This window comes from Leptonychotes weddellii, chromosome 10 (genome assembly GCF_054177405.1).
Source record: "Leptonychotes weddellii isolate Sample4059 chromosome 10, ASM5417740v2, whole genome shotgun sequence".
Classification (NCBI taxonomy): Eukaryota; Metazoa; Chordata; class Mammalia; order Carnivora; family Phocidae; genus Leptonychotes; species Leptonychotes weddellii.
Genome location: NC_138378.1, coordinates 87344473 through 87369271, shown reverse-complemented (window position 1 = coordinate 87369271; position 24799 = coordinate 87344473). Strand labels below are relative to the sequence as shown.

Below are 24799 nucleotides of genomic sequence, written 5' to 3'. Positions count from 1 at the left end.
CCTTCCTTCCTTCCTTCCTTCCTTCCTTCCTTGTTTGTTTCTTCATAATCAAGATAAGGGAATTATATGCACCAAATGTAATGCCTTTTTGGGGGGCTGGGGAGAAGGATAGGTAATACTATATTCACAAGATTTAAAATTCAGAAGATATTAAAAGTACTCAGTAAAATATCCTCTCTTTCCTGCCCCCCACTTAAAGGTAACCAGTATTACCAGTCTTGTGTACATAAGAAATTGTGTGTGTGTGTGTGTGTGTGTGTGTGTTACTAACCCCCTGCTTTTACACAGATGGTAGCATCCTATTCGCTTAACATTGTACTCCATCCCAGGGGAAAATTAGGATGCTTGTTCAGGTTTTCATGGGAGAGCCTACTGAAAGAAGAATCAAGAAGTCTTGAAAACACTTCCTAGCAATACTTTCTTGCATCATCCTTAAATATTAAGAAATAATTTAGCATCTATTGTGTATAGTATATTGTGCTAGATGCTGTGTTTTTTAAACTGTCCCTTCCTTTAGAAAAGGGATCATTTTCCCATTAAGGTTATTCCTTAACTCTTTTTTCAGTAACACAAATTATTTAAAACAATGGTTCCTAAACTTAGGTTTAAACTTTTTTTTTTTTTTTTTACTTTTAGTTTATCAGTATCACTTAGAGAGCTTATTAAAAATGAGGTTTCTGGGGGTACTTGGGTGGCTCAGTCGGTTGGGCGTCTTGTAAAGTCCAGTGGTCTGCATTGTGATTCATATTTTATTAGGGTGCCTTTGCAGAAAAATGTTTTCTCTGTATTCACTTATAACAAAGATAGTCGTAAATGACTAATTTTTCTTGTCAGGAAAGTAAGAAATGGTGCCTTAAGTCAGCCACGAAGGTCCCCTTAAAGGCTGTACTTTCATGTTACCTGGCAGGCAAACTCAAGCTGGGGTAGGTTTTCCCTTATTTCACATGATTTCTCTTGATTATCACATAACTGCATCATTATACCTAATTGATTTTTTTTCCAGGTGTACATTGCTTGTGTTTGGAGTGTGGATCCTTTATATTCTCAAGTTAAATTATACTACTGAAGAATGTGACATGAAAAAAATGCATTATGTGGACCCGGACCGTGTAAAGGTTAGATATGCCATTGGTGTGGTTTAAATTAAAGTATTTCCAAGCTTATACTTAAACAGCAATATCATCTCTAAAGGGTTATAAACGAGTCCTCAGGAAAGTTATAAACAGAAGGAAAACACTCCATCTCAGGTGCTCCAAAATCAGAGACAGCCCCTCCCCCCCCAGCAAAACAAATAACCAACCTACCCGCCCCACAGTGTTCTTCCTCCATGTACTGAAGTCGCTTGGGGGAGGTGAGTTGCATTTGACCCACTCTAGGCACCTGCCGTGGGGCTGGCTTGCTGTGCTGTTAATGGCACACACGTCCTTAGAACAGGGGCAAGTTCTTTTGGTGTCACGTCATTCTTTTCATTTTAACGATTTCACACTGTATTTCAAGCTTTTTCCTTTCAGTTTGTATTTATCTTTCTAAATCAATTGACCTGTTAAATGCTCATTGCACGGGTTATGTGAGTGGTTAGATGATCCAGTAACGTTCCGTCCTGGATGAAAGAAGAGATGATTTGAAGTCAGGTAGCATGGCAATAATGGTGACCAACGTGTGTGGGCGCGTTATCATCACGACGGGGCGATAGCCCAGTATTCTGACCGATGAAGGCTGGGAGGTTAAGCTGCTTGCCCAAGTCCACATCTAGTTTAGTTAACCAGTTTAGTTAATCTAGCTTAATGTATACCGTGTGACTATTCTAAAAGTGCTTCAGCACTGTAAACGCATTTAACCCTCGTAGTTGGAACCGTCACTACCTCACAGCTGAGGCGACGGAAGGACGGGGAGATTAGGCGGCCTGTATGAGGTCACCTTCACTAGTCCGCGGGGGAGCCGGGGCTTGGACTCAGCAGCGCAGTCTCGAGTCCGAGCCCCTGCTGCCTGCTCTCTGCCCGGGTAGGGGAGGGCCACAGAAGGAGCCAGGAGTTACAGGTAGGCTGATGCAGAGAGGAGGGACCTTAAATTTCTGACCTAGATTCAAGTCTAAAGGCCACTTAGTCAAAGACGAGACCTTGGGCAGGTTTCTTAATTGTTTTGAGTCCCAGTTTTCTCAGCGCTGAGATGCAGACAACACCATCTGTGTGACAGGGCGGCCCTCAGAGTTGAATAAGATAACGTGCACGGAGCTCCTTTGCTAGTCGTTTGTAGTCACGCGTTTTTTCCCTCAGTCTCTACGTCCTGCGAAGCAGCCTCTCACCTGTGCTGAGGGACAGGCAGGCGAAGAGAGTGTAAAGAACGAATGCGCAGCGTGGCCCCTGCAGATCCGTCGCGTCTCCCAGGGCCTTGCCTCCCCGTGCGGGGCCGTCCCCGGAGGCTGGCTGCCGCTCTCCGCTCTCCGCTCTCCGTTCCGCCAGCGCCAGCCCCTCCGTGCTGGTGGAACAGGACGTGCCCGTGCCTCTGCTCGGGCCTCCCGCCTCCCTCCCCGGCTGGCCTTGCAGACGTCCCAACAGCCCTGAACTCCTGCCTTTGCTTCTTCGCCGTGCTTGTCCGCCTTCTCTTTGCGGCCTCTTTCTCCTGCCCCCTTAGTTAGTCACGCTACGGACCGTCTGACCGACTGCAAAGATAACCACTCTCGAGACCGGGTTAATTGAGGAGAGGCAGGAGCTCTGGCGTGCCGGGGTCCAGCCCGCCATTTCACAAGCCCAAGATGGAGAAGATGGGCTGTAGTAACACCAGGGGTAAAATCAGCTTTGCAGCTTTTGGGCCTGGCCAGCGCCGTCTGCATCGGCCTGTGTTGTGGCTGCCTTCAGCTGCTCCCCATAAGCGACATTAATAGCCCAGGGATGGTCTGCTCATCCCTGCAGAGCTCAGACAGGTGCTCTGATCATTACGGCTATTACTCTGGAAGGTTCCCCAAGGAGTCCCAGTGACTTCTGAGGATGACCAGAGAAGAGACTCAAGACCGTGTCCCCGAGGAACCTTGGTGGAAGGGATGGGAACGTTTGCGTAGCCGGCAGGACAGACGGCCTGGTGCAGGGCACGTGGCAGCTGCGGGCCTCTGGGAGGGGCAGCTCCGCCCCGGTGGCCTTAGTGACAGACGTGCGGATCCAGGAAAGGCAGCCCAGCTGAAAGGAGAAGGAGGTGATGGTCCCAGGCATCAGAAGATGGGATTAATGGGCCGCCCTTGTGGCGTATCTCTGGAGCTCTTGAAGCAAAGCCAGGGTAGCTGGTCCTGTAGATAGAATTTAGGCATCAGACAGTCGGTGGCGCAAGGGCTTTTCTGATCCCTTCCAGCCCTGAAAGTGTGGTTGTCTGTAATTTTATCAGTACCGGGCTGGAAAGGATAGGCTCGTTTCTTCCCTGCTCTCAGTGCTGGCCCCCAACTCAGTGCCTTCGACGCTGCACCTCAACCGTACTTTGAAACTCCATTTGATACAGTGATTTACCTCAGTGTTTTGTTGTCTCATCTAAAATAGAAGTTATTTGAAAACAAGGATGGTGTTTATAAAAATAGACAGTTTCTGGGATTCCGGGAACAGGAATGATGCTCCAGTTCCTCTGCTCCCTCCCGTTGCCCCAGTTTCATGTCTCCTTACCCGCCTTTCTGCATCCAGGCATGCCCCACTATGGCGGGAGTATATTTCCAAAAATTGAATCCGGTATGGTGCGTCCTGGTTTCAAACTCTGATTTGTTCCCATTACCTTTAGAATATCCAGACTTCTGAGTCTGGCCTGTAGGACTCTTTGTGCCTTGGTTCCTGCCAGGCTCTTCAGCCTCCTTTTGCGGCCCAGCACTGCCGGCGCCCGGCACTAAATCCCTTCACAACCCCTCGGTCGAGCTTCTTTCTCTCTGCCTCATTATGGTTTTGATTTGTATTCCCTTGGTAACTAATGATGAGCCTCTTTTTTTGTGTGCTCATTGGCCATTTGTATGTCTTCTAAGGAGAAATGTCTATTCAAGTTCTTTGTCCATTTTTTTATACGGTTATTTGTCTTTATATTACGGAGTTGTAAGAGTTCTCTGCATATTCTGGCTACCAGTCCCTTAATCAGATATATGGCTTGCCAGTATTTTCTCCCATTTTGTGGATTGTCTTATCACTTTCTTGATGGTGTCATTTTCAGCACAAAAGTTTCTTTTTTTTTTTAAGCACAAAATTTTCTAATTTTGGTGAAGTCCAGTTTATCTCTTTTTCCTTTTTGTTCCTTGTGCTTTTGATGTCATATCTAAGAAATCATTGCCTGAGCCTATGTTTTCTTCTGAGAGTTTTATAGTTTTAGCTCTTAAATGTAGGTCTTTAATTTATTTTGAGTTAGTTTTTGTATATGGTGGGAGGTTGGGGTCCAACCTTTTTCTTTAGAATGTGGATATCCAGTTTTCCTGGCACCATTTGTTGAAAAGACTTTCCCCTATGTTTGCTGTGTTCTTTCTAACTTCACTGCCTGGAGCCCTTCCCTCCCTTGGCCTCTCTGCTCCTAATTTTTACATCAACTCTCAGCTCAGGAGTTACCTTTTCTAAGAAGCTTTCTCTGATCATCCTACTCTGTCTTCTAGAAGCGCCTTCATACCTTAATCCTAACACTTACACTGCAATGTTTTAACTGTCTTTCCCACTTGTCCTTTAAGCAAGCCCTTGGGAGATGGGGTTGTGTGCTAACATTTTGTGTTAATGAATATGTACTTAGGTATATTCAACTCCAGAGGGAGGGGAGATATTACTGAACCATGGTGTGGTGTCTCATCTCTGAACTCCAATTGAATAGAAAATCCACAATTAAATAACAGGCAATTCTTTGAGTATTTTCTGTAATGTACATTAAGTTTAATATCCCTTCAAGGAATAGGTCAGATAGTTTCTGTTCAACTCTCCTCATATCCACCAGTGGATAGTAGACAGGAAAAAAAAAGAATCTCGCCATCCCCTTTCCCCTAAACCATGAAATAGGAGTCCTCCATTTAGGCTGATGGCACCAGTTTCTAAACCTAAGTTCACTGTGGGACCAATAACAGTCTCTCAGGGCTGCCTGTGCCCTGCCCTGATTGGCTGCAGTGAGGATTCCTGACCAGTCCCTGACAAGGGGGATAGGAGTATCTGATGGGCAAGGTCAGCCTCCCAGGCCCCACTGCCTGCCTGGAGAAGGGCTGTTAGCTTCCTGCACAAAACTACGGTTCCCTAAGGAGTGGGGAAATGGAGACCCAGTAGGCAGCCCACAGTGACTGCCACATCAACCCAGTTCTAAAAGATATCTAAAAGATCATTATTTTTTCCAGTTACAAAAATAAGTCCAAAACTTCAGATACTACAGAAATGAATAAAGTAGAAAGTCTCTTGTAGTTTCTAGAGAAAGAAGAAAAAATCAGGGAGTAGTGATATAAGTCAAACGTGTTTGTGAAAGCCTTGGTCAGTTCAGAAATTAATAAAGTAGAAAGTGAAAGCCTGCTGTAACCACGGTGGAATTAGGGGTGCTTTTTATCTTTTCACTTGAGACTTCTTTTATAGCTTTTTCACATTGTTGACACTGTCAGAATGCCCCACTTTTCACAGTGGTCCTGACAGGTTGTCCTGCTTCATTCCAGGCCGAGGGAGCAGTGTGTGCAGAAAGCTTTGCTCTCCAGGGCTTTGCAAATTAGACGTACAGCAGGAGTTGGATATCACTGAGGATTGGGGTGGGGAACAGCAGGATAGAAGACTGAAAATGAGCCAGGACCAAAGAGGGAAAGGCCTTGAATGCCATACTCACCAGGTCCCAAATTTGATATCTGGTCATGTTTCATTAAAGCAAAATCAGAAACCCTCTCTCAAGTCCCCAGAGTAGAGGAAACAGCCACAGAAGCTGGCCGGTGTGGTCCTGGTGTTCTCAATGGCTGTGAGGTGGTATGAGCTCTCTGCAAAGAAGACCCTGTCTCCAGGCTGTTGGTGGAGATTGGTCTTTACCACCAAGAGCGTGTAGACAGATCTGAATTGTTGCGGATGTAGGTTAGCAGAAGATGGCCTCAAAGCCATGAGGCCCCGTTAGCTCTGCTGAGGATATTCAGCAGCTTGCCGTGTTAAGGGGACCCTGCTGACCCTGTGGGAGTCTGAGCATTGTCTGGTTGTGCTGGACCCGGCCTGTGTTAATACAGCAGCAGAAGTGTGGCCGTGGTGGTTGTGGATTTTGTCTTTTCTATTTAAAGATGCCCCCCTAATGTGCCATTTCTTTAAAAAGACTAACAGTGGTCTCTGCCAGGATCTAGACACTTTGAAAGCGCATTTCAGATGTGAAATTGCATTTAAAAGATGTTTGAGGAGAGACGAGGGCACATTCCTGTCAGTTTAGGTTTGGGCCACGTGGTTGCAACAGTTTGAACTAGGCCCTCTCTCTTCTCAGAGAGCTAAAAACCACATACCACCCAGGGGACTGCATTTTATGCTGTGTAGTTAATTATGGCCAAATTTACTTCCCTCTGACTCTGCAGATCTACACTCACGTAGCCAAGGGAAGCATAGTGACCTGGGCTGAGTTTTTCGTCCAGGCGCCTACACCTCTAGACTGGTTCTTTCCTGTCCTCAGCGCCGGCCCTTTGCCCCAGACCATCCTCGAATGTAAGAGATGAGGGAACTGAAGCTTTGACCGAGGGCTGGATGCTTCAGTCAAGGCTACACTGCTGGTTAATAGATCTGGAACTGGGTCTAGCGTCCAGGTCTTCTGATTGTTTTTTCCTAACCGTTTACCATGGCAAAGTATACGCATTGTAAGATTTGCTCCTCCTAAGCATACGGTTTGATAGCATCCTGCGTTTACACAGTTACACCCCCATCACCCCAGTCCAATTTTAGAACATTTCCGTCCTTCACCCAAGTGAGTTCCCTCACCCGTTGTAGTCTGTCCCCCTCCCTCAGCCACCAGTCCCCGGCCGCCCCTGACTGCTTGAGTGTTACTGTGGTGTTCTTTCTGTGACTTGGTTATTCAGATTTTGCCCCGCTGGTAGCCAGGGGAAGGTTCTAGACGGCCAACTTGAACGTGAGTTCAGGGTGGCAGTAGCTTTGCCCGCGGTCGCTGTTCTGTGATGGTATCCAGTCTTCACACGTCTCGGGCACAGTGCAGAATGCGGGGGGCAGCAGAACGGCCCCGTGAGGAGGAGAGCAGTAGTGGCCTTTCACAGACCTAACTCATGCCCTCCGTTCACGTGGCCTGTGGCTGAGTCAGGCGCCCACCCCGGTTTGCTTAGCTCCAGCCCCCAAACTCTGCCTCAGCCTCAGTGCTGTGCCCTGTCCCGGATTTAAAGAAGGAAAAGAGAAGGTTGCCTTTTACGAAGAATTATGCCATTTACTTACATTTCTGAGAAGTACTGTCGTAGAAGTTATGCAGTAGAAACGAAAGTGGAGACTTTGCCGAGGAGAATTACTTAGATTTTTTTAAACACCCTTCGGTGAATTGTCACATGGTGGTTTCCCGTGGCAAATGGCCACCTCACTGACAATTGGAACTACCAGCTGTCTGTTTATTCTTCGTTGTGGGCAGCCAGAAAGCTCAGCCTGGAAGGCTTGTAAAAAACCGAAGCCCTCGTTTCCATGCCTTGGTTTGAGAGAAGTGGGAGTTCCTGTATCTTTGCGAGAGTCTCCGGTTCTCTGCTCTCCCGTGGCCCTCACCCTGGATGGATGCCACCCAGACCCCTCCGCGTCCTTCCTCTCCGGCCTGCTTCGGCTTCCAGGGTTGGAGCTTTCTGCAGCAGGGGGAAGCAGACGGTCACAGTCCTTTCTTTGTCACGGCTCCGCGAGGCGAGCTTCTCCTCCCCAGGCTTTCCAGGCATGGAGGAGGCAGGAGAGAGGCTGGACCAGCTTCTGGTTAGAAGAAACGCTCCCCAGGGCTTTCTCAGGGCTTGTTACACGTCTCTAAATGAGGTGAAACAGAAGGAGAAAAGGAATTACCGTCACCGTAGACGGTTCCAGTGGTGTTTCAAACACTCGTTCCCCCGGATTGATGTATTGCACCCCGCTATGAGTGAGTCACGGTCAGAGGGTGATTACTAAGCCTTGTGCTGCTCCCAGCCTAGAAAATTAAGTTTGAAGCCTGAAATGGAGCTCTTTGCCAGAATGGAAATGGAATGAAATTTCCCTCCTTCCAAATGAAACTTCTAAAGAGGAAATTTGGCAGCCCAGGATAGCTGAGCCCAGGTTTCTGGCTTGATCACCTACTTCTCTTTCCAGTCATGCGTCGATCCCGAAGCTGCTCTGGGTTCCTCCGGGCACTTCTCAGACATTCATTTCTGTCCTAGGAGATCTGCAACACCAGATGCTTGACATGTCGTTCTATAGCGAAAGATTCAACCTCTTGTTCTATAAGACTTGCTGTTCATAACCTTCAGGCCTCGGGTCTGGAGACAGACGTGTGTGGTGTGGGTGGCCCTCTACGGGCTGCGGAGTGACGTGGGCTTGGCAGGCCTTCCGTTCTGGTGCTGCTCAGGGTCACGACTGGTCCTTGCATGGCTTTCTCACTGATTGCTCACAAAGATACCGGTTCGTATTTAAACTCTTGTTCTCTCTGGTGGTGTTTGTGTGCTGCTCTGTGTAGACAGAGGCTGTGGTTTTAGGCATTCGGGAAGTCATCAGACTGGGTTAGCGCCAGCTCGGCCCTCTAACTGGTTATGCCCCCTTGAGCACACAAAGTGAAGAGACTAACGGCCATATTTTAAAGTGTGGGAGATTTGGTGACGGGAGACTGAGACCGTGACTGCGTATGGTGTCTGCAGCCTCATCTGTGCTCAGAGAGTATCGGTTCCCCTTTTCAGAAACGGGGCCACGTCCTCAAGATGCAGACAGTGTGCTTTTACCAGCTACTAATAACTCTTTGAAGCTGTAACTTCAAAAGGGAGGAGCAGGGGGCCTTCTGCTATAATAAGATAGGTGTTTTCCTACAAAAATATTCGTTATTCAAAAACCAGACCATAAAAATAATAGAACTTTGAGGAAAAACATAGTTGGGGCATACATTTAAAATAACATGTAACAATAGTAATTCTCATTATAGTATAGACCTGGTTTAAAAGACACATTCTGTCCTAAAATTAAATATCCCAGGAACTCTGGGACTTCATACACATATACACGCATGCATGGGTACGCGCGTGTGTGTGAAGATAGCCTGGTGGGAGGAGGGGAAAGGCAGGGCCAGCGCTGCTGAATGTGGAGATAAGGACCGAAAGCACAACGATGAGGGAAAACTGCCGGCCAAGCGGTTGTGAGGCCGCGTCGGGCCAGACTGAGCCAGGAGGAAGCCGGGGGCCAGTGGGCCTTTGGACCCTGTCCCTCCGAGGGGTGCTGCATTCAGCTGGGTCACTGTACTTGGCCTTCAGTGGTAGTTCCTTGTGGAGGCAAAGCATTAATGTGCAGGGAAAATCGTATACAAAACCAAGGCCACTTCTATGTTGACATGACATTGTGCCCTGATTACATTTAGAATAACTTGCATGCCAGACTCCATGAAGCTCATTGCCCAACTGATAAACAGCCTGTTTCTCATCCTGCTAGATAAGAACCTGAAATACGAAATTTTATTAAATTATGGTAAAAAAAAAAAAAAGCAAAACACATAAAACTTATCATCTCAACTGTATTTTAATGTACAGTTTGGCCCTGTTAAGTGTATTCACATTGCTGTGAAACAGATTTCTAGTACTTTTACATATTGCAGAACCGAAACTCTGGACCCATTAAACAGCATCTCCCCATTTGCCCCTGCCCCCCCCACCCCCCAGTCCCTGACAACCACCATTCCACTTTCTGTTTCTATGAACTTTAGTACTTTAGAGACCTTACATAAGTACAGTCAGACAGTCCTTTTGTGACTGGCTTATTTCCACTTAGTACAGTGTTCTCAGGTTCATCCATGTGGTAGCATGTGACGGGTTTTATACAATGTGAGATACTTCAAAGTATGTATCTCACCCCAAATTTATTTGGAGAACAAGCTTAGGCTAGGGGTAGGAGGTGGGGGTACAAAGACATACTTTCCTTGTATAATGAAGTAAATATTCTTATGGAGTTTATTTCCCTGTCCTGTGATTCTCCCAGGTTATTTCTTTACGTTTCTGAGCATCAGTTAGCTCTAAGAAAGCAGACGTTTTATGCTGAAAGACAGGACTCAACAGGGAGCTCTATCAGACATCACAGGACACAGTGTCATCTGTAAGAGGATATTTCTAATGCCTGAAGTTTCTCCAACTCAGCTTGGTGTGATTTCATTCCAGAGAGCTCAGAAATACGCTCAGCAAGTCTTGCAAAAGGAGTGCCGGCCCAAGTTTGCGAAGAAGTCGATGGCGCGGTTGTTTGAACACAGGTACAGCCCGGACTTGCCACCTTTCGTGAAGGAGGCCCCCAAAGTGAATGAAGCCGAGTACAAGTACGATCCTCCTTTCGGATTCCGGCAGTTCTCCAGTCAAGTCCAGACCCTCTTGGAAATACTGCCTGAGCATGACCTGCCTGAACACTTGAGAGCCAAGAGCTGTAGGCGTTGTGTGGTTATTGGAAGTGGCGGAATACTCCACGGACTAGTGCTGGGCCATGCCCTGAACCAGTTCGATGTTGTGATAAGGTACATGGGTTCACCTCCAGAGTTTACCTCACTGCTGTTGGTCCTCGTCGAACCAGCAACAGTGAGGGACGCGGGGAGCGCCTTAAGTCCCTGCCTGCAGGGGGCTTACTGCTTGAGACGTTGAAACAAAAACATGAAATGATTGGATGCCCCAAACTGTGCCATACTGACCCTAATTTGGCAGAACCTTTGAAGAGGAGGTGAGGTTTGGAAGGCTGGGTAGATTCAGGAGGAAGCCTGAGCTAGGCAGGACCAAGAGGCGCACGCGGTGTGGGGGGGTGGGGGGTGAGTTGGTGGGATGCCTGGCTTCCGGGAGCAGGGCTGGGTGTGGGTGCGCCCCGCGAGGCTGGGCCGGCGGGGATCTAGGACGCACGCAGCCTGTACTCCACTCATCCTAGATTCTTTTTGGTTTCACTGGCTAAAAATTGTTTTCCTTATAAAAGCAAAATATGTTCATTCTTGAAGATTAAAAAAAATACAGAAAAATGTAAGGAAGAAAATAACCCCTCAGAGCCCAGATAACCAACCGCTATTAATTTGTTGTGTTTTTTCCACTTTTGTTCTATACACATACTAACGAGTGCATTTATATTCTTATCAAGTGTTTTGCTTTTTTAACATAATATTATAAACAGTTTCTGAGGCCATTAAATATTTCTTGGAAAATTAACTCTTCCAAGTGCTTAGTAGTCCTTTAAATGAGAGTATCGTAAGTGATTTAACTGTTCTACTGTTGCTGGATATTTTGAATTTTTCAGTTTCTTTGTTATTGTGAAAATGCCTTGCATATCTCACACTAATGTCTTTATCTCTGATTATTTCCTTGGAAATAATTCTAAGAATCCTTAGAATTGTTGGCTTAAAGATATTCCATTGTTTTTAAGGCTCTTGAGGCATTTTAATAAATTCTCCCTATCAGAAGGAAGTGCAGAACCAGGAGTACAGTGCATGCTGGGTCTTCCATCACATTTGTTCAGCAGGAGTGTGTGAGTTTGACCAAAGGCAGGAGAGGCTAGAGCCGGGGACTGGGTTTCGAGGTTGTGGTCAGTGCATGCAGTGTGTGGGCCTGGTGTGAGGCGGAGAAAGTGGAAATGGAGACTAGTGTGTTTCCAAGAGGAAATTGAGAAAGTAAATTACAGGACTTTCTGACAGCCTGACAGTTAACGTCAGGGGACACCAGGATTTCTAGTTTGGGGGTCTCAGACGTTAGTGGAACTGCTGTCAGAAATGGGAGTAGTTGGGGAAAATCTCAGGTTAGTGAGGGAGGATGACAAGATCCATTTCAGATACTTTGAGCCTAAACGTGGTGTGTTCACATAATGCCTTTGTCCCCAGTCGCCGTGATCTCAGGCAAGTTTCCTAACTGTCCTGTGCCTCCGTTTCCTTATCTGGAGGCAGTCACAGTACACATAGTCTAGGCTTACCGTGAAGACAAAATGAGTTCACAGATGTAAAGCACTTAGAACTTAGTGTAAATTGCTCGATAAATGTTAGCACCTATTTTTGGGAAATGTGTAGGAAGGTGGGGGCTCAGGAGGAGGGGGCAGGGGGCGTAAGGGGTTTGTAGGAAAGAACCAGATTTTTGTAAAAGCCATGAGATAGAAGAAACAGGTAAGAGCCTAGTTTAAAGGTCAAAGGGGTGCCATAGGCCCCAGTGGCCAGAAAGCAGGCATGGTGTGAGGTGAAGGAGTAGGGGTGGGGTTGGGCTATGAGGACTGTAAAGGTTGGGGTGAAGAAGGCTGTAACCACTGCCTTTCACTGGATGCTTTCCATGTGCCGGACACTGTGTCACGTGCTTTGGAGGTTCCCCTTCCTCCGTGAAGCCGTCTCTGTTACGTCACCAGTGAAGACGTTGAGGCCCTAGAGGGCCCAGGGTCCGGGCCAGATGGCAGCAGTCCAAATGCAGGCGGAGGCTTTCCGAGTCTAAGCCCTGGGCCCGTGCGAGCAGCTGAAAGGTGTGTGTGCGGGCAGACGGGGCCCCGTGCCCATCTAACGGTGCGTGACTGATGTGGGAAGAGGAGCGGAGAGAAACCAGGAGTGCCACTGGTGCGCCCCCTGGGCCCGAGGAGAGGTGCGGTGGGAGGGAAGGGGGGCCTTGCTGAACAGTGGCATTGGGCGCTCCAGGCAGGAGGCAGGCAGCGAGATCTCGGGTGTGGAGCCCTGCCCTATTATTGCAGGAGTGTCAGGAGCACGCTCTGGAGGCACACACACGAGTGTGTCTTTCCCCAGTGTCAGCTTTATTCAGTCACGAAGCAAAGTAAATCACGATTAGAAAGTAGGTTCAGAAAAAGAAAGTAGGTTCAGGATTGGGGCGCCTGGGTGCCTCAGATGGTTAAGCATCTGCCTTCGGCTCAGGTCATGATCCCAGGGTCCTGGGATCGAGCGCCACATCGGGCTCCTGGCTCAGCAGGGAGCCTGCTTCTCCTTCTCCCTCTGCCTCTCTCCCTGCTCATGCTCTCTCTCTCTGTATCTCTGTGTCTCAAATGAATAAATAAAATCTTAAAAAAAAAAAAAGAAAGTAGGTTCAGGATTCCAGACTCGATGATAATTCACATGTGCTTAAACTTGGCTTCTTACACAGCACACAAAGCAGGAGAGAAGACGAACCACACAACAAACAAGCTAACAGAAGGGTGCAGGAAGTGAACGAACCAAACGCGAAGTCAGTCTGTGGGGTGCAGTTGAGATGAAGCTTTGGTCTGGTCCGGGTCAGCTCTCGGCACTTCCTGCTTCTGATGTTCCAGCAGCCAAGGCTCTCGGTTCTGCTCGGAGATCATTCGGGCAGAGCCTTCCCCGGCAGTTGCCTTTTTCAAGTGGTCAGACGTAGAGGGGTCAGGTCTGAGGAGTCTAACAGTTTGCTGCCAAAATCCTTCCCCTTTTAAAGGGATTTTATTGGTCTCGGGCCCCCGCAGACCTCCTCTGGTTCTGCTTGTTATCAGTTCTGGGGGTTCAGCTGACGCTGGTCTCTCCTAGCTGCAGTACCTTACCTGCTTGCGTCATTGCTTGACTCAGGCCCCTGCTTGACAGGAGAGATTCCATTTTGCTCACTACAAGGAGAGTGGGGCTGGGAGAGTGGGGAAGGGGCTGTAAGGTGGCCTGATGCCCAGTGGTGGCCCGCAGATCACCAGACTGGGGAGCATGGACTTCATGCATGGCCACTGGGAGGCCACCGAGTGCTGGGGACAGAGGAATGGTGGCTTAGCCTGATGATGAGGGAGAATATCAGTTAAGAAGCTTTTGGGGGGTAACTTTTAGGTTTGAAACAATTCCAAATTTAACAGAAAAGTTGCAAGAATAGTACAAAGAACCGCGCATTCACCCTTGCCCCAGATTCTCCAACTTTATTACATTGCTTTATGATTTTCTCTTTATATATACTATTATTCTTTTCTGAACCCTTTGATAGTTAGTTGCAAATATCAAGCCCCTTTACCCTTAAATAAGTCAGTGTGCATTTCCCAAGAACAAGGAGACTGTATTCTAGAACTGTAGAACCACAGACCACTGTGCAGAACCAGGAAATGAACACTGAGAAAATACAGGCCCTATCTAGTCCTTATCCAGATTTCACCAACAACCCTGATAATGTCCTTTATTTTAAAAAAGAAAAGAAAGGGGAAGGGAGCGGATAACTGCCTCAGGGGCATGCCTTGCATTTGGTTGTCATGTGTAATAATATCTTTTGATAATCCAGAGGGTAGGTCTCAGATCTAGAAGAAGTGGCAGTGGAATAGAGAAGAAAGCCGAGATACAGGTGTGATAATACAAGGGAAGAACCAAACAGACTTTGAGATTACAAAACTCTTTTAACTGGGTGAGTGGTAGTGCTTTCAGAAGAATTCTTAGAATCTGCCCCAAAACAACCACGCTGGTAAGATCTTGCCTTTGTTGATCTAACAGTTTTAAGTGTCCCAAGTCCTTGCTTTAAGGATGCACCTGGGCCCAGTGCCCTCCTTGGTCCCAACCCTGTCAATATAATTGTGGTTTGGGTCTGCCTCACCCTGGTTTCCTTTCTGATTACCTTTCTGAAATTCTGGCAAGAACTCCTAATATCTGAGCACAGCGGGAAGCTTTCGAGGAAACATTACTGATGCCCAGAGAAAGCCCAAAATATAATGTTTGGGTTGGCTTAAAATGGTAGGACTGGATGGAATTGCTTGACATTCAGAGAGGAGGTGTGGGCGTCCCTTGGGGACTTGAGGCTGCCGGGAGGGAGGCCTTACCCCCAACCCACAGCTTCCTCCCAGCCCTATAAACATGTGTGGGACACAACGAAGGGATCTTGCATGATGTGATAAAGTAGTTGATGGTTTGCTTTGTCAATTTATCTTTGTCCTTTTTATTTAAATAGGTTAAACAGTGCACCAGTTGAGGGATATTCCGAGCATGTTGGTAATAAAACTACTATCAGGATGACTTATCCAGAGGGCGCGCCACTGTCTGACCTTGAATATTATTCCAATGACTTGTTTGTTGCTGTTTTATTTAAGAGTGTTGACTTCAACTGGCTTCAAGCAATGGTAAAAAATGAAACCCTGGTAAGCACTAGAAATTCAGCTCTCCAGTGTTCCTTCGTAAAAAGTGGAGGGGTCTCTAACTGTAATTACAGACTTGTATTTTTAAACACACACAGTGGAATGTATACAGCTGACCCCCGAACAACATGGGTTTGAACTGCATGAGTCCACTTGTACACAGATTGTTTTTGATAAATACAGTGCAGTACTCTAAAGGCATTTTCTCTTCCTTATGATTTTCTTAATAACATTTTACTTCTCTAGCTTGCTTTATTGTAAGAATACAATATATAATACATATACAAAATATGTGTTAACTGTTTATATTATCGGTAAGGCCTCTGGTCAGCAGTAGGCTATTAGTAGTTATGTTTTCGGGGAGTCAGAAGTTATCTGTGGATTTCAACTACTCGGGGAGTGGATGGTGGTGCCCCTAACCCCCACATCATTCAGGGGTCAATTGTACTTTTGTGTTGTCTTTTTTTTTTTTTTTTTTAAGATTTTATTTTTTTGACAGAGAGAGACACAGCGAGAGAGGGAACACAAGCAGGGGGAGTGGAAGAGGGAGAAGCAGGCTTCCCGCTGAGCAGGGAGCCGGATGCGGGACTCGATCCCAGAACACTGGGATTATGACCTGAGCCGAAGGCAGACGCTTAACAACTGAGCCACCCAGGCGCCCTTGTGTTGTCTTTCAAATAGCTACTGCCTTTGTAGAAACTATCAGTATTTCTTGTTGGGAATGACTTTCAGAATTTAAGATTAATTGTGATCATTACTTAATGGGAATATCAGGTTTGGGACCAAAATTGTTATTACTGATCACCTACCTTATTCACCAGGCTTGAATTTACATATCTTTTGGCTAATCCAGAAATTAGACTTACTTGGATGAATGTAAACCATTATTGAGGATTTTCAAAAGAATATATATATAAAACCTCTGAGGAATATTCCCCAAGAGATTGTCTAAAAATGCTCTGCTGGGGCGCCTGGGTGGCTCAGTTGGTTAAGCGACTGCCTTCGGCTCAGGTCATGATCCTGGAGTCTCCGGATCGAGTCCTGCATCAGGCTCCCTGCTCAGCAGGGAGTCTGCTTCTCCCTCTGACCCTCCCCCCTCTCATGTGCTCTCTCTCTCTCTCTCTCATTCTCTCTCAAATAAATAAAATCTTTAAAAAAAAAAAAATTATAAAAATGCTCTGCTGGTGGTCCCCTTGTTGGAGGAAATTCAGAGAATTCCAGAGGGGCAGATGTTGAGGAAATGGCCCTCATGAGCTCCCTTTTGTTCGTTGTAATAATTGATCATATTACTTTATGGCCCCACCCATTATGCTGAAATAAATTTCAGAGGTCAACTGTCACATTTATAGACACACATAAAAACTAGTTGTCTGCAAAATTAATAGAATATATTAGACTTTTCACATAAGCACCATCTGATGGAGAATTTCTGTCTGCAAAGCCTGATTCTGTATAGCTTATCATGATCTGGATTTTCCACTGGGTAGAAGTTGGTCTAGTTGGAAGATGAAGCACGTAGGAAATGACTTACAGTCGGTTACCAGGAGACTTCACAGGATTAGGAACTAGAGCAAGTCAGTGGAGGGAGGATGCAGGGGGAGGGCCTGATCCGAGTGGGGCACTCACGGCACTTAATACCCTTAAATTGGGTCTGTTCACCTGGTCTTCACTGGGGACAAATGATGCCTTTTGGTCTTAAAAAGTCTTCCCCTCTCAGGTCATTCCCTGGGGAATTTCTTCCCCAAACAAACCAGAGCTGATTCTGTAGTTCCTCTTCTTGTCCAGTGCCACCTTCGTAAATCAGATCCTTTGGAGTTGCTCCTCTGAGCTGGGGCATTGGACTGGCATTGATCTCAGTGACTGCAGCACCCCAGCCCATTTGGGGTCATGCCCACGGCTCTGGGCTGCTTAGCAGGGGTGCATGTTCCCACCTTCTGATGGCAGGATAACTTTATTCAGTCCCCCTAATGATTGCTTGCTTTCTTCCCTTAGCCATTTTGGGTGCGGCTCTTCTTTTGGAAGCAGGTGGCGGAAAAAATCCCACTACAGCCCAAGCACTTCAGGATTTTGAATCCAGTTATTATCAAAGAGACCGCCTTTGACATCCTTCAATACTCGGAGCCCCAGTCAAGGTTCTGGGGCCGAGATAAGGTATTTTTGTTGTAATTGAAAGTTAACTGTTCTTCTCTGTGTTGGAAGGGAGACCTCTGTACAAATTTCATTTAGGCTCAGCTGTATCCCCAGAAGCATCTCCCAGTATAGAAATGTAGTCACTGATTACAGGCTCCGTGTGTGTTTGCTGTTCTGCATCTTGATTTCAGGGCTCCTCATTGTTTACTTGGCTTTTCCCCTGGTGACTCATCTCTTTAGTATAATCCACATGTTAACATTTAGGTCACTGAGATATTATTTAAGGTATTCTGACTCTGGGACTCCAGAGTGAAAGGCACTTTGGTGGTCTGGAAAGTTCTTTACATTTTTAACTCAGTTGGCCACTCAGGTCAGACTTGACATTTATCATCACTTTATAGGTGATGGTAAGTAAAGTTCTCCCCCTAGAGCAGTGCTTTTCAGTTGACCCTTGGGTCCCATCCCAAACTTTCTATTTAATTGTTCTCTGCTGTGGTCTATACACTGGGATTTTCAAAGTCCCCTGGGCGATTTCATTTTGTAGCCTAATTTGAGAACCTTTGTGCTCTCTAGAGTTCGTTCACTGCAATAGAAATTCTTTACCTGCAAAGCCTGTGCCGACACCAGGAGGGTGGTGATGCCTTTATAATCAGTTTCTTTATGAGCCAAATAGCTAAGCCTGTGTCTTTGAAGATAACTTTTTTAAAAGCAGTGGAAATCATCCTTAAACTTCTTTTTTTTTTTTAAATGCGGGGCTTGAACTCATGACCCTGAGATGGAGACCTGAGCTGAGATCAAGAGTTGGATGCTAAACCACCTGAGCTATCCAGGCACCACATTCTTAAACTTTTAAGCAAAATCTCCATATATAAAGGAAAGCCAGGAATTTAGAAATGGGGGTGGGGTGCTGCTCACACTGGGGGCGTGAGATACTGCCTAGCAGGTACCTGGGGCTGGTCAGGGTCACAGTTTACAAACATTGAGTTAGACTCTTAGATATGGTCAACCAGTAACCAGTAGGCAGACTAGCAGGTTCGTCCGTTTGCCCAGTGAGTCAAATTTTTTTTTTAAGATTTTATTTATTTATTTGAGAGAGAGAGGGCATGAACAGAGAAGAGGGACAGAGGGAGAAGGAGACGCAGGCTCCCCGCTGAGCAGGGAGCCCAATGCAGGACTGGGTCCCAGGACCCTGAGATCATGACCTTAGCCGAAGGCAGATGCTTAACCATCTGAGCCACCCAGGCGCCCTGTAGGTAGCTTTTTATTTAAAAAGTAACCTTTAAAAAATTAGCAGATTTAATTACATAAAATATGAAGTTACTGAACAGCAAAAGATACCAGAAACAAAGTTAGAATACAAAATAAGCGGGGGAAATTTTATCATATATATAATAGCAAATACTCCCAAAGTATAAGGAGATCTTATTAAATCAAAAAGAAAAGATGGGCCAATAAAAAAAAAATGGGAAAAAGATATGAACAGGCATTTCACAAAAGAAGAAATTAATACAGCCAAGGAATACATGATAAAATGTTCAACTTCACCAATAATCAAAAGTAAATTAGAGCCACAATGACATTTTTTCCTGTTTCCTTAGCAAAGATTTAAAGGCTCAATAATGTCCTTGCCTGGCAGGAGTACAGGTAGAATTTAAGTTGGAGGGTAGTTTGGCCATATATATCGGCTTTAAATGTGAATGTGAAGAGTCTTGACCCAGCAATTTTACTCTAAAAATTTTATCATAAGAAAATTAGAGGGGCACCTGGCTGGCTCAGGTGGTGGAGCGTGTGACTCCTGACCTTGGGATTGTGAGTTTGAGCCCCATATTGGGTGTAGAGATTAGTTAAAAGTAAAATCTTTAAAGAAGAGGGAGAGAGAAAAGAGAAATCTGCAAAGGTGGCTATTCTGGGATGTTTACCATAATGTTAATAACAAAGGACTTAAAAACGGCCTGAACATTTCTCATTAGGGGATGATTTAAACATATTACATTTAGCTGATGCAGTATTGTGTGACTGTTAAAGGATGAAGGAAAACAAATGGATGTGAACACACCTCCTCCATAATGTGATAAACAAGAAAATCAAGTTACCGAGCATGTATACCATTCCGTTTTTATTTAAAAGTAAAAATGTGTGTCTAGAGATGCCTAGGGCACAGCTTGGAAATAAACAGTAAGGCTGGGATTTTGTTGTCAGGAAGGCCTGGTGACCCGTCCTTCCAGCGGAGAGGGAAGTCTGGTAGATGAGGAGGTGTCATCTTAGGGGATGTGCTCTGGAGATAGCATGCTCTGAGCGGTTTTTCATGGCTGCTGAGTTTCTCTCCATACATTGCCTCTGTGCACGGCCGATTTCATGTACTCCTTCTGTAAACACTGACTGAGTCTTACCGATATGCTAGGTACGGGGCTGGCTGCAGGTAAGGCAGGACACTGCCTTTGGGTCCTGTGGCTGAACAGGAAGAAATCTTTCTTTGGGTTAATTTCTCTCATCTTCGGTGACTTTTGAGTTTCTTTTTCCCGAGTGACGAGTGACGCAGATGCCCCACATCAAGGAGCATGGGTGGCTTTGAACAAATGAGTTCTGTAGAGGTTCCTTAATCCACGTGAACTGTCAACTCCGAAAGGTTCACCGTTGTTCGCGTTGACAGACGAGAAGAGTTGTTTCTGGAAGCCACAGACTCAAGTGAACAAAGTAGGCACATTTACACATGAAAAGCTGTACAACAGAATGTCATTAGTAGATCAGCAGGGACCTTCAGGGAGTGCTTAGGCCACTGTAGGTCTTTCTGTATTTCTCTCTGCCCTGCGTACTGTTTTTGCTCAAGACCGGGACAGAGATCCGATTCCAGATTTGCAAGTGGCGAGATAGCGGACACGAGGGAGGGAGTGGTGATATCATCAGAATCCAGAACGGTTCAGACATTTGGCATCTGAGGCCACGGTCAGTAGGATACATTTTAGAAGGAACAAATGTGGAAACTCTTAATTTGGGCCTAAAAATTGCCCACACAGAGAGTGGGCAGAAACTGGCATAGCAGCTGTACGTGTGAAAATGGCCTGGAAGCGTTATTTGCCAGAAAAGCAAATGAGGGTCCTCGGTGGGACGCAGCTTCAGGTGAGAAGTGAACATGGTCTTCGCTGGTGGGAGCGGAGGCTGCTCTCTTCTCAGGCCGACCCCGTCCACGGGAGCCAGCAAGGAGGGGCCGGCCTCCAGAAGCAGGTCCCAAGAGCGATGGTGGAAGGTCCTGGGGATTTTCCTAATTCCAGGGCAGACCTTATAGACTTTTGTCGTGTAAGAAGGAAATGGACTTGCTTTGCAGTTCTGGCCATCACGTGTAGGACCAGGAGGTAGAAGTTTTACAAAGAACACCTTTTCGTTTGGGGCAAGAGGACCTGCCAAGCTACCCTTGGTGGTGTGTTAAAAGGTTTTCACATCACAGACCCTGTTTTAGAGTCTAGATTCAGACTTGAGGATTCTGTGACCCATAAAACCATGCGGTGTGTAACATCGCAGCGCCCAGGGCAAGCCTCTGTGACTTAGCAGGGCGTGTATACCACTTAGAAAGCAGTGAATGGTGCTAAGCCTTGTTTTGTCTTTTCCTCTTCTTCAGAACGTGCCCACCATCGGTGTCATTGCTGTGGTCTTAGCCACACGTCTGTGTGACGAAGTCAGCTTGGCAGGCTTTGGATATGACCTCAGTCAACCCAGAACACCTTTGCACTACTTCGACAATCTCTGCATGGCTGCCATGAACTTTCAGACCATGCATAATGTGACAACGGAGACCAGGTTCCTCCTCAAGCTGGTCAAAGAGGGCGTGGTGAAGGATCTCAGCGGAGGCATCCATTGTGAATTCTGAACACGGAGCAACCTCATCTGACAATGCAACTCCAACCGTGAAGGCTGGGTTTCACAGTCTTCTCGATGCATTGCATCCTGCAAATCCTTTGAAGTGCAGCTGGTGTTTTTAACTTTTAATTTGAAAAACGAAAAACAAGTTTCGCTCTTCCCACTTTGTCCCCCCCCTATTTATTTGAGGTCAGTGTTTTTGCACAACATTTTTGTAAGATAATTTTGAGAATTGAATTGGAAAGACTTTTCAAAGAGACTTGTATGTGATGATGTTTTATTGTATTTTAAGAACGTTATTTAATTTGTAAAAACTCTGTCCATGTCTACTTAGCACAGAGAATACCAGGTAATTGAGTGGAAGGAGAATGGAGGTCACTCCTTCGATGAGAGCCCTGAATGCCAGATTCTGGTTCCTTGTCACTGTTGGGCGGGACACATGTCCGAGGCGCTTCCGGGATGACGTGCTCAGTAGCCAGAGCACGGCTACTGGGTCAGCCATGCGGCTGCATGCGGCCTGGGCTGGTCGGAGAAGTTCCCGGCCCCTCTCCGTGGTCTGCCTTCTGCCAGCCTTGCAACCATCAACCAGGGCAGCCATGCTGGCTGTCCCTGGCCGAGGAGGGACACAGAAGACATTTCCTTTGTCCTCTGAATATACGAAGCCACCCTGGGCTGCAGAAGCCATTCTCTCTGCTGAAATGATGACAACTCTTAAATTTCTTGAGACTTTTTTCACTGCCCTTCCAAAGCACTTAAATGATAGTCGGAGGTGGTCCTCTGTCTGCCTGAGGTGGTTTATTAAAATGAGGACACACTCTCTGATCTCCAGAGTTGTAGAAGTACAAACCCTTTCCAAGAATAGTCACGTTTTCTGAAACATTGAAATAGAATCCTCCCAGTGTTATAAATTGCCTATTTAAAAAGAAATTTTTTTTTTAATGCCTACCTGGCAGTGTGTACCAGGCAGTGTGCTGGTCAAAAAAAAAAAAAGAATAAAAGCTTTTGAGGAGCTCTCATAGTCTACTTAATTGGAGCACTTAAAAAAAAAGTCTGTAATCTCCCTGGGATGTCCTTGGATGCTGCTAGGTGGAGACTTTGGTGGGGGATGCCGGCCGTGAGCCACAGAGTGGGGGCTGCCTCGTCCTGCCAGGGCCGCGCCCCAGACAGCTCGGGACTCTGGGAGAGACGTCGAGTGTCAGTGACTTCCTCCTGGAACACAGGCTTGTTCCAGCTTCTGTCTCTTAACTGCTCTAGTCTTTGTCATCAGAGGCTGGGCAGCCACTTTGCTCCCCCCCCAGCCCCATCCGGCTCTCATCTGTGCTCGCCACTTCTGCCGTCCCGGTCCCCTGCAGCTCTGACTCCCAGCCCGCTCTGGTGTCTTCGGCCTCCGCCCCCTCCCAGCACATGCGGGGCAGGGAGCCTGTCACAGTGTGCGCACGGGGCCCTTGGATCTCCAGGGCACTGGGGTCAAGCTCAGAGTCGCCGGCATCAGCAAATAGTATTTCTCTGGATTGATGACTTCACATTTTCTATGGATTTTGCTTTCTCTTTTACAAAATACTGTTCAAGAGAAAATGCTTAGAAATGTTCACCAGCTAAATGACTTAGCGTTGAAACTTGAGACTCAGGAAGATGGTCCACAGCTGTCCTGTGACTCAGGGAAGGCCAGCCCTACACCACCCACCTCCAGCCCCTTGTCCTTCAGGGGCTACTTGAAATCTGAATTTTTTTTTTTTTTTTTTTAACAATTTGACCGAAGCCAGGGTTTGGAACTTCCTTAGACAACTCCCGCATGGGCTCACGTGGACTCAGGTGCACTGCCCCGCCAGGCCGCTGGCTGGCTCCGGGCCCGGCACCCGGCAGTGTCCAGCCCATGTCAGGCCTGGTCCCCTTACGTTGCTTTTCCCAGGCCTCTCGCCTCTGAATGCCTAACAGGGAGTAAGTGCTCGAAGTGCATAAAAAGGTGTACTTTTTTCAAGAACATTTCATGGGGTCCACCAGCCAGTCAGAGTTGATCGGAGACCGTCTTCAAGAACTTTGAGCACTTTGGCAGCTTTTTGTTAGAAGTGGCTCCTGGGCTTTGGAGTTACTCCTCCCTTACTCGACCCCACACACACTCGCTCTTTGGGGAGCAGACCTCTAGGTGCTTCTGATGTCACAGGTGGATCTCCAGTAAAAGGCTTCATGTCACCCCTCCAAATGTGTAGAGCTTTGTAGGCACACGCATATGCCTCTTACGTGGCCGTGGTCCTTGCTTTTGAGGCAACTGAGGACAACTTCTACGCGTTCTGTATTTTAACTTACATCTTACCGGAACTTTGGGCCACAGAAAATTTCAGTGAGTTGTAGGTTTGGGGTTTTTTTGTTTTTTTTTTTCTTTCTTTTTCTCTCCTACAGGTAACAAATTGTCTCCAGAAACCTGGGCCGGCCTTAGGGAAATGCTTGGGAACTGGATGAATATCTTCCGATGACGTGTGTCACGTTTTTAGGCAAAGCTGAATTGGGATCTTCTAGACAACTTCATGTATCCTAGATGTCCCCTTCCCTTCCTCATGGCTCCTTTTGTGTAGCACGGGGTTTTCCCTTTCCCAAGAGTGTATCGATAAGGCATTGACGATGCATGTTTTCACAAATTTGGAGGGTGTCATCACTTCTTGGGCCCCTTAGTTAAAATAAGTTGTCAGACCAACTTTTTGGCTCAACTGCTTACGTTGAACGGGGATGAGCTCTTGGCCATCGACGGTCAGTGTGGTTTGCATGGCGGACAGAGGCTCAGTTGTAAAAGAAAAAAAGGTGGTCACGCCCCAGTCTCCTCAGGTTATTGAGGATTTCTAAAACCAAGGACCACTTTGTTGTAGCTGTATTCCAGTCCCAGTGCTTTGGGACTTGATTATCAAAGGGACTGTTGACTTGGCCTTGTTACTGTCCCAGGAGACCCTTTTAGAGCAGCGTCGTAGGAAAATTAAGAAATGGCAACTTACTCTCCTCCTTGGCAGGTTTCCGGCATCCAAGTGTGGGCTACCTTTTCATCTTTTCTTTGGGACACTTCAGTAAAGTCCACTGAGCCAGAAGAAAAGGACTAGTTCCTGTGAGTTAGCACAATTGCCCTTGGAATGCAGTGAGCTTTTAGTAAGGAACCGTGTGACATCTGGCCTTCCTTCCATTCACACACGGTAACAAAATGCTTCTCTCAAACAAAGGACCCTGTGTTTGCTGCCATGGGACCAATGCCCTCTCCCCAGGCACTGACCCTCCGTGAGGGCACGCCCCCATGACCACACACTCGGCTCTCAGACTGTAACACAAAGGACAAAGGGAAGCGGGTCCCAGTACACAGAGCACCGGAACACACATCTGTCTCTGTCCTTCCCCGCTTCCCAAGGTCATAGTAGACAGCATGGATTTGTGCACTCAAAACATGGTATTTGCATTTACCTACAACCAACACCCAATATAAGACTCAAGTAAATTGGGCAGGAGAACTAGTCATTAAGTGTACACTCACATTTTATGGACTAGAAATTAACGTCTCCCCACAAAGGAAATTGCAGTCTTGGTAGTTAAGCTTTCATTATCGAAACGATTCGATTTGACCAATTCCCAATATTAAATTTCAACCCATTGAGCAGAGAAGAAAAGCATCATCTTTAGAGGGCTATGGTGGA

General features: G+C 46.7%; 1 protein-coding gene and 1 long non-coding RNA gene across 22 annotated transcripts in view; one reads left to right on the top strand and one right to left on the bottom strand.

Annotated features, from left to right (window-relative positions):
* The window catches only part of LOC145715924 (uncharacterized), a 21024-nt gene extending 12474 nt beyond the window's left edge, over positions 1–8550 (bottom strand). For both annotated transcript variants that reach the window (XR_014138205.1, XR_014138206.1), the window contains exon 1: positions 7362–8550. This is a non-coding gene — a long non-coding RNA (uncharacterized LOC145715924). The remainder of the gene's footprint in view (positions 1–7361) is intronic.
* The window catches only part of ST3GAL5 (ST3 beta-galactoside alpha-2,3-sialyltransferase 5), a 49917-nt gene extending 27774 nt beyond the window's left edge, over positions 1–22143 (top strand). For 7 of the 20 annotated variants that reach the window (XM_081796712.1, XM_081796709.1, XM_081796710.1 and 4 more), the window contains 6 exons: positions 835–923; positions 1004–1115; positions 10274–10617; positions 14969–15155; positions 17145–17303; positions 20896–22143. In XM_081796712.1, coding sequence (XP_081652838.1) covers positions 835–923; positions 1004–1115; positions 10274–10617; positions 14969–15155; positions 17145–17303; positions 20896–21144 — 1140 coding nt within the window. In that variant the 3' untranslated portion in view covers positions 21145–22143. Of the gene's footprint in view, positions 1–834; positions 924–1003; positions 1116–10273; positions 12573–14968; positions 15156–17144 lie in introns of those variants that run through there. The other 13 variants (XM_081796719.1, XM_081796707.1, XM_081796717.1 and 10 more) reach the window with 7 other exon arrangements.
* The last annotated feature ends 2656 nt before the right edge of the window (positions 22144–24799 follow it).